This window comes from Pteropus medius, unplaced genomic scaffold (assembly GCF_902729225.1).
Source record: "Pteropus medius unplaced genomic scaffold, Ma_sr-lr_union100, whole genome shotgun sequence".
Classification (NCBI taxonomy): Eukaryota; Metazoa; Chordata; class Mammalia; order Chiroptera; family Pteropodidae; genus Pteropus; species Pteropus medius.
In genome coordinates this window covers 8,075,815-8,090,361 of record NW_024345601.1, presented here as the reverse complement: position 1 = coordinate 8,090,361, position 14,547 = coordinate 8,075,815, and the positions used below count along the sequence as shown (strand labels likewise).

At 33.2% G+C, this 14,547-nt stretch overlaps 1 protein-coding gene across 1 annotated transcript in view; it reads right to left on the bottom strand.

Annotated features, from left to right (window-relative positions):
* The window catches only part of ESF1 (ESF1 nucleolar pre-rRNA processing protein), a 60,045-nt gene that overhangs the window by 27,560 nt on the left and 17,938 nt on the right, over window positions 1-14,547 (bottom strand). Inside the window, exons 8-9 of the mRNA XM_039874461.1 lie at window positions 13,946-14,090; window positions 10,303-10,464 (exon numbers count right to left, since the gene is read on the bottom strand). Coding sequence (XP_039730395.1) covers window positions 10,303-10,464; window positions 13,946-14,090 — 307 coding nt within the window. The remainder of the gene's footprint in view (window positions 1-10,302; window positions 10,465-13,945; window positions 14,091-14,547) is intronic.

Genomic DNA, 14,547 nt, shown 5'->3' with positions numbered 1-14,547 from the left:
AATGTAGATATAGACTGTTTAGGGATACATGCATATATGATAAACTATTATAATAGAGGGGATAACTAACATGAAATACAGTTTCATTGTTTGCTCTGATGGAAGGGGGTGAAAATGGGGAGTCTCATCAGGGACTGCAGACATTAGTCATGTTATTTCTTAAACTGGGTGCACAGGTGTTCATTTTATTATTGCTATTTAAGCTGTATATATACATTGTATTTACCTTTTGTATCTATGGGGTTTTTTCCCCACAACCTAAAAAAAAAAAGTAGTGATATTTTCTGACACAAGCCCTCTATTCTCTATGATCACAGTAAACTATTAATACTATCTCAACTTTCATTATTAGCGGGTTCCAACCTATACACTGTATTTGAAAAATCTACTTGTAAATTTGTGGCTTGAAACTCAGGGGTGCCTGATTGTTCTCCTCCCTGGAAGAGTTTCCGACTATACAAGCTATTAATATAAGAACATTGTGAGACTGAAGTATAACCAAAACAGCATTTCTAAGTCAATTAATGAAAAAAAACTTTCTTTATAAAAATAAGAGGAAATAAAAAAAACTTCAACCTCCCTAGCATTTCAATATTGATCAACCTTTCAAACTAGAAATTCAATATGAGGTTATTATGTTATCCATATAGCAAAACATCAGAAAGAGCCTAAAACACAACATTACACAACATTAAGAGACCGATTCATAACTTATAAACCGAAAATCAATGGAATGTGATGCAGGCATCACGATTATAAAGATTATTTAGAAACGTGTAGTGCTTGCAGAAAGTAATGTGTAAAACTCAATGTGTTATAGCTAAAACATGGAAGCAACCCAACTGTCTGTCAATGGATGAGTTGACAAAGTCACACACACACAAAATGAAATATTATTCAGCCTTAAAAAGGAAGGAAATTTTGACATATGTTACAATATGGATTTCCCTTGCTAAGTGAAATAAGCCAATCACAAAAGGAACTGTATGATTATACTTACATGAAATACTTAGAACAGTAAAATCATAGAGACAGAAAGTAGAATGGTTGCTGCCAGGAACTGGGGGGAGAGGGAATGAAGAGTTATTATTCAATGGATACAGAGATTCAGTTTTGCAAAGATAAAAGAGTACTGGAGATTGATGATGGTTATGGTTTAACAATCTGAATATACCTAATACCACTAACCTATACACTAACAATGGTTAAAACAGTAAATTTTGTTATGTATATTTTAACACAATGAAAAAAATTGGGGAAAAAATGAACGTGTTAAAGTGGTAAACTTGAAGTTATATAACTTTCCAATTTTAGGGAAAAAAGAACAGCAATAATGAAATCGCCCAAAGTTAAGTTGTCTGAGTGAATTCTGTCAGACTAACACATGGAACGAGTGTAGAAAAATGATATATTGCTAGCCAGGCAGTTAGTATATAGAATGATGACATGAGACAATCTCAAATAGAATAGGCAAAAGTTCTGCTTTAAAGGCCAAAGTATTCACAACTTCAAACAAATCAACACAGCTGTGGGCTATGGGAAACAATACATGAAGCAAGCTCTCTCTTCTTGAACTGACTTCAGGCAGATTGTAAATCTAAGGCAAAGTCAAAAAAAGTACTACTGTCTGGAAATAGTAGCTACAGATGCAAAAAGTACAACTGACGTGATACATGTGCAGAAAGGGAAGTACCACATTAACAGAAGTATCCTAGATGCTTGCAACCAGAAGCCCTTATCAATATACATATTTAATTTGGATCCTAAAACGGCAGACCAATTAACCTGAAACTTCATAAGTATAGAAATTTTAGTACTACTAGTATAAAAGTATCCTGTTTTTGCTTTACAATTTTTTTAAGCTTCTTGGAAAAACTTTTTTTTAAATTAAATCTTAGTATTATTTAGACAATAATCTTTAAAATAATCCAGGAAATTCTGAGAAATTTACTGGCAATTCTAGGGAGAAAATGTGCTAGCAACGTTTTTAGACAACTCTAGTGGCTGCTTCTTGTTTTTTATTATACATTCCACAAATGATTCAATAAAAAAAAATTTTTTTGCATAGGAAATTTCTGCTTGTTACCTTACAAAGCCCTTATAGTCAACCTGTTAAGTGGATGATTCAAGCAAGGAGTGCATACCCAAGTTTTAAAATTCTAGCCAATTACCAGTTGTGTACAAGCTATGCTAGTACATACAAACTGGTTTCCTCCCCATCACCAAAATATGAAGCAAACGGCAAATTCTTTTAGATTATTTTAAATTAGGGTTTTCCACTTAATGTTCTTCTCTACATTCAACTCGAAATTTTAAACATCTGGTTATTTTAAAAGTTCTGACCAAAAAAACATTTTTGTGACTATATTTCAAATAATGGATACATTGGCAATAAATGGAAATACAGATATGGCCAAAAGTAAAATGAACAGGTTTTGAGATGTCTAAAATTAAAACGTTTGAAACTGGGCTGCCTAGCAAAATGAATGCACACTGATTCAAAGAATTTTATTTCTGAATAAATAATAAATACAATGGCCATAGATACATGTCTCTGTGTTTAAGCTTCTCAGTGAGACACCAAACAGAGGAATGGAGGTGGAATAAAGGAGGGAAAAAAGGAAGACAAGAATTAAGAGCAGATACCAGAATAAAAACAGAATTACAACTGTAGAGTGGAGGAAAGAGTAAGTAGAGTGAGGAAGAACTGCAACACCATCTCCTGCCTCACCGAGTGGGAGTCAAGAAAGGACTCCTCTTGCAGAGTGAGACAGCAAGAGGAGTGGAATCCTTGGGTCTCTTCTGGCTTCTATGCCTCCTTTGAGAGTAAGTATCCAGCTTTGGGTGTTGCTGACAAGATTTCTCCCACAACAACCACAGTTTCACTATTATACCCGTAAGACCATCAGCACTAATCTCATTATGCTCTCTATCCCTATTTAAATCTGTCACCACAAGAAGTCTAGGACCTACAAGTCATCCCTTCCCTAAGAAGATGCTGAACATTTCCCATCCTTTCTCAACACATTAGTTGGTCCTAATCGGTCATTAATAGCCATTAACAAAATCCTCTTTATACATTCGCTTGCTAATTTGAAACTCACTGAAATCTGGTTCTTCTCTAGAGACACTGCTTTTTTGTACCCCTTTAAGGTGGTGAATTTTTCTCTCCCATAGTCTGTCCTTGCTACTCACTGCCAAGTCTAGTCCACTGACTGGCCCTCCTCCCTAAAGCCCCCAACTTTGAAAATCATGTTACTAGACCATACCACCTAATACTCTCTTTACTGTAGATATCTAATGACTCTAGTCACTCCCCTCATTTCTTGAAGAGCTAAGCTTTGGCTCCCTGCTGCTCTCTCCAATACTAGCCCTGTCATAACTCTTGGTGATTTCAATGTCCACACAGATAACCCCCTTCCACTGCTCTAGGCCTCACAGTTCACTGACTTCCTATTCTATATTCTACCTTATCCCAGAATCATAACTAGAACATGTCATTATTCAAAACTGCAATCTCACCATAATCAGCCACTAGCTCCAATCTTCCCATTTTATTCTCTAGTACCCCCAAGGCTAACAATTCCTCTGTCTTATAGAGACTTACAATCTATCAATCTTTTCCCTTTTCCCTCATCCCTCACCCTCAACATACATACCTTCATTTCCTTCCTAACCCAACAAAGATATCACGGTCCATCATTATAATCACTCTCTTGCCCTCAATCCCCTTGCCTCTCTCTTGCTTGGTCATATTTGAGAAAACTTCTAGTTTGTTTTAATCCAACTCTCCCCTTACTCCATGCGTACACTACACCACTAAATGTGGTTAATTATGTTGATCCATCTTACTGAATTTGAAGTGTACACTTACTGTTGCTCAGCAAAACTATTAAATATCCCTCTATGCCACTCAGACAACTACGTCATCTGTTTTTAAACCTTCACCTCCTTCTTTATCCCCCTCAGCTGATAACTTTACATCCTATTTCACTAAGAAAACACAAGTAAATATAAGAGTACCACAAGCTCCCACCACTATTTCTACTCATGTATTTTTTGCTTTCTTCTCTCGTTACAATGGATGAAATGTCCACGCACATCTATCGAAGGCCAATCTCTCTGCCTGTGCAAAATTATTTCAAATCCTTTTGCCTACTATAGAATGTTGTTCTCTGCATCATCATTTTTTTTCGGTCTCTGGTGGATCGTTTCCAGAAGTCTATAGCATGCCATTACTTTTCCCATATTAAAGAAAAATCCTCTCTTGATCTCACTTTCCCCTCCAGTTCTTCTCCTATTCCTCTGTGACCCATTATAGGAAAACTCAAGATCTGTCAATCTACAAGTTCGTAATAAATTAAAAAAGGCGTGGGGAGAAAGCTCTACTAGTATTAGTTAGCAATGCTAGGCTAATAAATGTAGAAGGAATGATAAACATAGAAAATCAGCATTTTGCAACCAACGATAACAGACTCAAGCAAGTGATCACCAATGAATTTTAATGCCACCAGATAAACTGTTGAGAAACAGGATATCCACATACCCCACAAATTACTTATCAATTATAAAGGAAAAAATGTGCCTTTACAATGGGAAAAATCAGATGGACACTGTCTTAACTGAGTGAGCAAAGTTAACAGCACAAATAATGGGACAAACTGACATCATGTGTCTCTTAATGAAGCAATGGAAAATATACAACTTCATTTATGAAGAATTCTTGTAAAAAGTTTTTGCCTGAATTGTGAGGAAACAATCAGACAAATTCAAATTGTGGGTATTATTTAAGCCAACTAGAGTAGACGCTTTAAAACTGACTTGATCCTGGATCAGGAAAGAATTTAAAAAATATTGTTAGAATCAGTGAGAAATTTGACTATTATTTTATCAATATTAAATTCTCCTAGTGTGATAATGGCATTGTTCATATAGAAGAATGTCTTTGTACATGTTGAAGTATTTTTAGGAATGAAGTGTCATGATGCCTGCAACTTTCTAACAGTCACATATTTTAGAAAAAGGACTTGTCTGTACTTGTGTCTTTGATTCTATTCCTCATACTCTCTTGAACCCACCTTATTCTCATCCTCCCCATTTCACCGAAATTGTTCAATAGCACTACACTGCTAAATATAATGGTCATTTTTAATCTATATTTCATTGACCCATCTTCTCACTGAAATGTTTTGTTCACTTGGCTGTCTGGATACCCTGTACCCCAAATTTCCTTCAGTATTTCTGGTAGCTTCTTCCCAGCTGCCTTTAGATGGTCCCCGCTCACCTCCTCAACCTCTAAATGCTAAAGTATCCCAGGGATCAGTTTTGAAACTCTTCTCTTTTATATCTGTAAGCACTCCTTTAGTATTATTCACTTTCAGAAATCTATAAAATGAAGATTCCTAAATTTATATAATTGGCTCTGACCTCTTCCCTGAAATCTAAACTGTATACTCAAACTGTCTCCTTGGTATGTCTATTTCAATATCTAAATTTAACATGTGACCAAAAGAGAATTTTTGAGGTTCTCCTGCAAACTTTTACTCACAACCTTTACTATTTCAGGATTATTGCAATAGTCTCTTGACTGATCTCCCCAATTTTGTCCTGGCCTTCCACTTTAATCTGCTCTCAAGATAGCAGCCAGAGTGATCCTATTAAAAACAAATCAGATCCTCTTCTTATTGTATCTATATGAGCTGATGGATGTTACCTAAACTTACTGCAGTAATCATTTCACAATATATTTAAGTTGAACCATTATACTATACACCTTAAGATTTTACAGTGATATATGTCAATTATATCTCAATAAAACTGGAAAAAAATAAGTCAGATCTGATCGTTCCTCAGCTCAAACACTCCAATGGCTTCTCATCTCACTCAGAGAACAAGTTTCTATTCAACATCCTTCAGTACCTCAACTTTTTTCAGTACCTCAGCCCTTAACATGGTCTACAAGACCTTCATGATCTGGCACCATATTACCTCCCTGACCTCATCTATTATTCTCCACATCACTCACTCCAGTAACACTGTTCTTGCTATTCCTCAAACACAATAGATAAGTTACAGCTTCAAAGCCATTCATTTGCTATTTCCTCTGCTCCCACATTTTTTTCTGCATGTTTCACTCCCCGATCTCTACTTCCTTTATTCTCTGCTCAAATATTTTTCTTACTAGAGAGTCATCTCTCTCCTCTTCACCAGAATTTAGGATTTATGAGGTCAGGATTTGTATGTTTGATTTTCATGGTATCTAGAATAGTTCTTGGCAGATAGTAGGTGCTCAATAAGTATATGAAGAAAAGTTGAGGTACTGAAGGATGTTGAATAGAAAAAAGATCAGCCATTCTTTTCACCAGTGTGTATTAAACCAGAGATAACTAAGAAAGAAGTCTTTTATCACATCTTATCTTTTCAGATTATAAACAAATGTTCATATTCTGTATTAAATTTCAAAGATATTATTTATGTACCACTTGTACTTTGACAAAAAATTATTAGATTAATTTAACTATTAATATAGGGGAGGTCAGTATATATGAGATAAAACGAATTATGCGTCACCTATGTACATATGTGCATACACACACACACACACACAAATTCCCTAATGAGGCACATTCATTGATGAAGGCCCAATATGCTAATTATATGCATTACTTTCTCTACTCATCAGAGTGAGTCAGGAAGGATATCTTTTTAGCAATACACTGAGATGGGAAATAATACTCAGTGTACACCAAAATAATGAATTGTGGCTTTAAAAAAAATCTTATAACACAACAATTTAAATTATTTATAATCCTAATTAACAAGATTATATTATCACAGTTCCATAATGAACCAGACTATCAATAGAAAGAGTAGTTTGCTCTAGTTGTTATGTCCATGTACCTGTTATCTGCCTCTCCTAATATTGACCCTTAAAAATTTGAACACTTGATGTTACTATACTGTATAATCCAATGTAAAAAGACAGAAAGTTTAAATGGTCTAAGTTAAAATTTATTTTAAAAACCAAACCATACTCTAACAAGTATCAGTGATTAAGAGTACTTATTTTTCTAAATAGCTTAATATTTTAGAAATTCAAGCCACAGGAAAAAACAATGAATGATATAGTATGATCTCATACTGACCCTCTGTGGTTTACTGAAGTATAACATCACAAAAGTGCTGAGGTTCAATGTAATTATTACTGGGAACACACATTTTTAAGACACAAATCCAACAAAATACACATATGACATGGATAGTACTGTAGCTTATAAGGTACCTTTATAAATACTCAGATTAAGCAAAGAAGGTATTATTAATCTTACTTGCCAAATAAGTAAACTGAGGTCCAGAAAGATGAGGTCATTTATTTGATTTTAACATGTCTAGTATGTAAAAGATCCTTTACATTTACACATGCACGTGTGTGCACTCACGTGCACATACATGCCAAAGATTCATAAGAAACAACACCCTACCTGAGACCTTCAGAAGTATTACAGTGAATGACTTAAAAATGCATTATATATCAGAATATCAATTTTCTTCCATTCAACTAACAGTAAAAAATATATACACAATATTGATAACTCCAAGAAACTGGCACTTCTTTTCACTGTTGAAAGCACTATAAGCTGGTACAACCCTTTTGAGAAGAAATTTGGCAATAATCTCAAGACATGAAATGCCCTTTCCTAGCAATTCCATTTCTGGGAAGCTATCCTATGAAAATAATTCAAAATATGGAAAAAGCTATGGATTATTTATAACATCCAAGATGCTTGGCATCTGAGATTTAAACTCGTAGTTTTAACAGCCTGTAAGAGAACCAGAGGCTGATCCACAGCATATGTAAAGTTGCTATGTAAGTGAGGAAGTCATGTAACTAACTAGTAAGTGAGCCTAACTGCCAGCATTAGTTTCTCCTTGTGGTCTCTACTAGTTTACCATGCATAGAGACATTTCTAAAATGGGGGTAAAAAAATCATCTTTGTTAAAAAATTGTTTTAAAAAGAAAAAGTCCCTAAAATAGCAAGCTAATTATTTGGCTGGGGATGAAAGTGAAGAGATCTAAGAAAATACTAATATTTGTGAGTTTGGAATCAGTAACAGCCGTAGGTCACATTTCTTTTCAATGCCATAGGTCTATTGTAGTGAAAAATTAGAAACATGATTAAGTCTTCAACAACAGAGAAATGATCAATTAAATCACAATCTATTTAATCACTCAGTGGCTGAATAAGGGTAATAGAATTACAGGTGATAATCTTTCTTTACATTTCAAAATATTTTATACAACACTAATATTACAGCCACAAATAAAAGAGTCAAGATAAAAATGTACTGCTAAATAGAAGAGAGAACAGTTCTCAATTCATTTCATGAAGTCAGGATTATCCTAATACCAAAAACTGAGGATACCATAAAAAATGAAAACTATAGACAAATATTCCTCATTAACACAGGTGCAAAATCTTTTAACAAAATATTACTAAATTGAGCCTAGAAGTATGTAAAAAGGACAATACACCATGACCAAGAGAGGTTTACGCCAGGAAAACTGTAGTGCTGAAATCTTCCAGTTACAGCCACAAGTATACATATTACTTTTTGGTATTTGCACTATATAACTGTGTTAAGAAAGACAAAGGTTAGACCTGGTCCATTCAATGCAACTCAAATATTTGCCATAAAAGTTCTTAATCAAGTTAATTTTAAATTTGCTTTCTCAGTCAACTGAATATCTCAACTGTAAATAGGTTCATTTAAAATATCTTCTTTCAATAAGCTCATTGTAAGATTATAATTAAGCTACGATTACAACATATTTGACTTTAAAGATAGAATTCAACATTTCTTGAAAAATAAAATCAAGGACCTCAAGGAAAAAGTTTCTTCACAAACATCCCTGAATGGTATGATCATACTGCCTTATTGTGAGACTTACTGAAAAAGGGTACTCAAACCCTACAAGCAGGGTTTGTGTTCTTTTGCTGGACAATTCTAACAATATAGAGGATTCCACTTTGTATTAATTGAAATCTATTTTCTTTCAACTTTTATCCACAGGCAAAAGCACTGATTTCTGAGGTAATAAGAGTGATTATGTCTTTATTTACATAGTTAACCTGTAAGTACTTGAAAATAACTATTAAGTCATTTTTTAAGCTTTTCTTATTCAGGCTGAGTTCTCTCAAACACTGTACATATGATAACGCTACCAACCTTCATTTTTCTTGCTATCACATCGTGCAGAAGCCAAACATTTAAAATAAATGGGTTACAAGATAGCACTGCATTCTTATAGGAATATGCAAGACATGTGCCTATCCTAATAAATTTACTACAATAGACAATTCGCAAATATTAAAATATGCTGTTTTTTTCCCCAAATGAAAAGCACTTTTGCAAACACGTGTTTTACTCTCAGTGCAAAAACATACTAGTTGTAAGAAACAGATATAATTGAATATAGAACACTTAATTTTTAAGCGATAGTGTTACAAGTATTTAGTATTCTTTCATCTAGAGGCTAAAAGAACTGAATCTTTGTCAAAAACTATATATAGCTTTAAAAGACATACATATACGTAAAAAGCAGTAATCCGCAAAAATAATAGTTTGCAAAGGTACATCCTGATTTGCCCAGTCAGGATTGTTAAAAAAAAATGCAAATACTATAAAACAATCCTCATTTATCCTAGCTTTTATCTTTGTTTAGCTTTGACATGGTTTTAATTAGCATTGCACTACTCTAAAAAAAGTTGTTGAATGGTTCAAGGCAGTTATAAAAATCACTTACTGTGCTATACTTCTTTGAGTAGTAACAACAAAATTGAGATGGAAAACTATATATTACACATTTTGTGTTAGTGAAATCTCACTACTTAAGGTCTAGTAGGGGTTATGGGTGAAAAAGTCCACTTATGAATTATATATTTTGAAAAAAGTTTAATGACTTTAGAATGCATGGTACCTGGATTCAAGTTTCTATATCCTGAGAATAATGGAATCAAACCTAGGAAAGGGTTACTTTCATAAATGGACAGGAATAATTTGTAGTTAGTAAATCAAAGAAACCAAGAAAAAGCTGGCAAGAGTCAAAACACTAGTCCCTAAGTTAATTAAATGATATGTGCAAATATCGTGTTAACTTCTTCCCAAAACATTCCTGAAAAATAAGATTTTTAAAGTTTATGTTTGCAAAAAAGAGAATCTTCTTTTTTTACATCTAAAATGCACTCAACATCCTAAAATAAAGAAAAACAGATGAACATTTAGTTAATATCTAATTCTTACCTGGAACCCACTTAATTTCCATTTCCATTTCATTTTCTTTGCCTTTCTTTTCTTTTTCTTGGACAATTTGCAAAAGTTGCCTATATTTAGCAATTTGTTCTTCGTCATCTTTCTGACTTTTTTTTGTTTTCCCATCTTCTTCTACACTGATTTCATCATCACCTAACAAAAAACAATTTTAATACACAGAAATAATTCATATCTAACTCGTATTTAAATCATACAGTCAATACAGCATCCTCCTAAAAGATGTTGTCAGACATACTGTAATAATAGAGTATCATAATCAGACTTAAACTCTTAACATTAAATGAATTGAATCAAAGACTAAGGTCCTGTTTATGATAAAAATTAGTTGTAATGTGAGTTAGCACTGTCGCAGTAGTATATTTGGAAATCTCCCTTTTATTAAAATTCATATTTCAAAATAATTACATAGTCATTTAACATCCCTGAACTTCTGTTCTCTATAAGGCAGCAGGAATGACATTTTATCCTCCACCATCTACCACAGAGGTATTAAAATGTATGGTCACTAAAAGGAGGCTAGCCATTGTTGGGATGCATTTAATATATGGATTTAACTGTTCATGAAGAGACAGATAAAGGAAGTTGCTTGTAATCCAAAGCAAAGAATAATGAGTCTTTTCCATTTGATGGTGAGCGAGTATGCTTACTCTTAGGATCTCACTTAATACATTAAGAATAAAAAATGAATAAATTAGCAATTCATTCAATTAATTTCCTTGTGTGGAAAAATATTCATTTTCACTTCCTAATTTTATAAAAATAATTAGAACACAAAGAAACAAAATTCATGGGCAACAAATACCTAAGAAAACTAATACGTGAAAAAGTTTGTTTGCTCTATATTTCCACTGTAATTCTCCAAGGCAAAAATATAAATTAAGAACCCAAGTTTTAGTGCAAAACATACAGACTTACTAAACTGACTAAATGTCCCAGTAAAGAAAAATTTAGAAGTAGCATAAAGAATACACTCTCTTCTAGGAATTATGGCTATCTAGTCACTAAAAATGTTTGCCATTATTAAGCATTTAGCTGTGAAACATCAATGTTAACAGACTGTCCTTACAGCTTAAAAAAGGTGATATGGAAAAAAGATTGGTTAAGTAAATGTTTTCACATTTTTTTCTCTAAATGAATAAAAAATAGTCCAGGACATTCTTTCCATCCTATCACACTTTTACATTTTCACTCAAACAGCTGAAATTCATTTTTTTCCTGTTTGTGCTTTGTGCCACAATAATGATGTTGGATGGAATTCCGTCATGTATCCCATAATTCAATGGATAAAACATCAGGAACACATTAACAAAATGGCAATGTATTTCTTTCTATTAAAAGTTTACTTCTGAAAACATAATTAGAAGCAAGCTCCTTCCAGGTTGAAATTTTAGTGGTAAGTCTCCGATGGCCTACTTTAAATTGATTTTTTCCAGTACTTAAATTTTACTTTCTGAAGCCCTAAAATGTGGGATAATTCATGTAGGTCTGTTTTTTCCCAATTGAAGGGCAATACTTTGTGAAAGCCTTAACACTATACAAGGAATGAAAAAATAATTGTAACAGTAAGAAGCCCTGCTATGATCTCTTATAAACAACACCAAGAACATCCAGTAACTCTAGGTTATTTGAATATACTATTGTATCTAAGAGAAGTACTAAATTACAGGTTAAAGTAAGCCTGTGATCATTTAAAATACTGAAGAAAAATTCATGCTTTTAAAAACTTAATGAGTAGCTTATTTTAAACAAAGCCATTAATCTTTAAAATTTTAAAGTAAAAATATATGATATGAGGGAGTATGCTAACCACTTTATGTACATTATCTTGTTCTTTACAACCATGAGTCAGGTACTATTACGATCCTCATGTCATAGCTATGGAAAGAAAGACATGGAGGCTAAGAAAACTTAACCGATATAACTGCACTACGTGGTGAAGTCAGGACTTGAAACCAGCAAAGCCCAACATCTTAACAAGAATATACTGTCAAAACTCCCACAATATTAGCTGTCCTAGTGTCAATAATGTCCTTTTAAAATCCAGTTCTCTCAAACCAATCAAAGAAACCTATTTGAAAAACTGTACCCAATCCTCATAAGTGTACATGGAATGTGCTTTTTTTCCTTTATCTTAGAACTGCTAATGAAGAAAAATTATCCAGAATTTTCAGAAACATGCTAAATGACCATATAGGCATACAAATAAAAAGAAAATGTAAAAAAAAAAAATAGTGTACCTATGGGGAAAAAAACATAAATGCCATTTGAAAAAGGACTTGGCTATTCTGTGTACACTAGAAATAAAATGGACAATTATTTGGACGGCCAAACAAATTAACAAGCAACAGCCGATGAGGCCTTAAAAAAATGTAAAGGCTTCTGTGCCCAACACAACTACCACTGCATATCATATATCTTTCCAAAGACTATTAAGTACCTAAGAACTTATGTAGTTTTATTAATAGGAGATGTCTGAACAAAGAAATGAGAATGATTAAATGTGATTTTCCATTCCATGTGTGGGATATAGTTCAAGAGTAGTACTTTATGAAAAACTTAGAAAAATGAAGCAATATCTTAAGTAGACTAAAAGGAATGGTGATAGCCCAATTACAGAATCTTTCTTAAGAAAGTTAAGGTTTAATAAGCCTATAATACTAAAGAAGCATTTTAGGATTTATTTAATTTCATATTTAGGTTACACAAATAATACATATGTTGAAGAAAAACTAAAAGGACGGCTATAAAAATGTTAAGCTATAAATAAAAGTAAGAATATTCATTCCTGCTAATTTAGAATATTTATACCTACGTCTAATATTTATGATTCTTCTTTTGCTGTCAGCACTAAACCTCTTACGCTTAATTTCACATGATTGGGAATTCTCCTAATAGGTAAGATTGAAGATGTGATGACATCATAGAGACAGTATCATCCAAAACTGATAAGAAATTACAATCAAACAACCAAATTTCCAAGCAGAGGCAGATCCAGTATATAGAAAAAGAGGGATTTTGAATCTATTTTTAAAAAATGAGCTACTTAAACAAATAGCACATACCATTTTAAAATATACCACTGATTATGTTAGTCATCAAAAAAAATTTAAATAAAGATATAGATAATCTCACAATTTCTGCTTTTATTAATGGCAAGCTAGGTACTTCAGACCAACCATTTCACTGAGTTCCCTGAATTGGATTGAATATTTTAAAAAATCTGTAAAGCTTCAAAGGGGTTTAAAAAAGAAAAGCAAACTTCAAAGAACTGACAAATTAGTGAAGGATTACCAAATCACTATCAAGGAGAAGGGAATACCAGAGAGATAATCCCAGTGTTCAAGACCTCTTTTGCCCTGAGAGCATTTATTGATCCATAAAAGAAACAGCTATAAGATTAAAGTACAGTTTGGCAGCCCGGCAGCACCAAGAGGACAAAAGTTAAAGACCATAGAGGGGAGGATTTCGACTAGTAACCCTGCACTAAGCAGCAACTCAGAGGAATAGTTTGGTACCCCTTTTAAACTACTGCTAAAGACATATTTCCATGAACAAGTCTAGATTAGATATCTAAAAGCTTACAAATGTAGAACACCAGAAGCTTAACAAGTACCTTGTAACTCCTCTTCTATTTCCTCATCTTCACTAGAGGAAGCTAAGTAGGCTTGAAAATCCATGTCCAAAAGCTCTTCCTTTTTGAATTTCCTGTTAAGTGTTGTAATTCTTTCATGATCAGTTTCATCCCAAGTGATCTCCACCTTTCACCAATAAAAAAGAAAAAATAACAAATAAAAATGGAAATATCAGCCAAACTTGTTAAAGAATATTTGTCACTTAGATGTTTAATGTAAGCTAAAAAAGTTGACATGCTAAATGACATGCTTAATAAAAAGTATTCTATTTGTGGAAAGGGAACCATTTCTATTAATCTGTATCTTCCCCTCCTAATTCTCTGCTATATGCAAGGCGCTCCATTATTGGGAGTAAAATTCATCAGTTTGTGGACTGTGGTGAAAAGAAATTTTAAAAATGCACTAGTGAAAAAGTTAGATTATGAATCAGTGAAAACGTGTTTTTCATCTGGAGTTCTAGGTATTTCAGGGCTAATTATGTGGAATCTGTTGATGAAGCTTTCAACACAATCTCAGTGGGGTTCATTTTTCAAAAAAGATTAAGAGCCACTGATGAGAAAGGCATCTATTCATTGTAAGTATA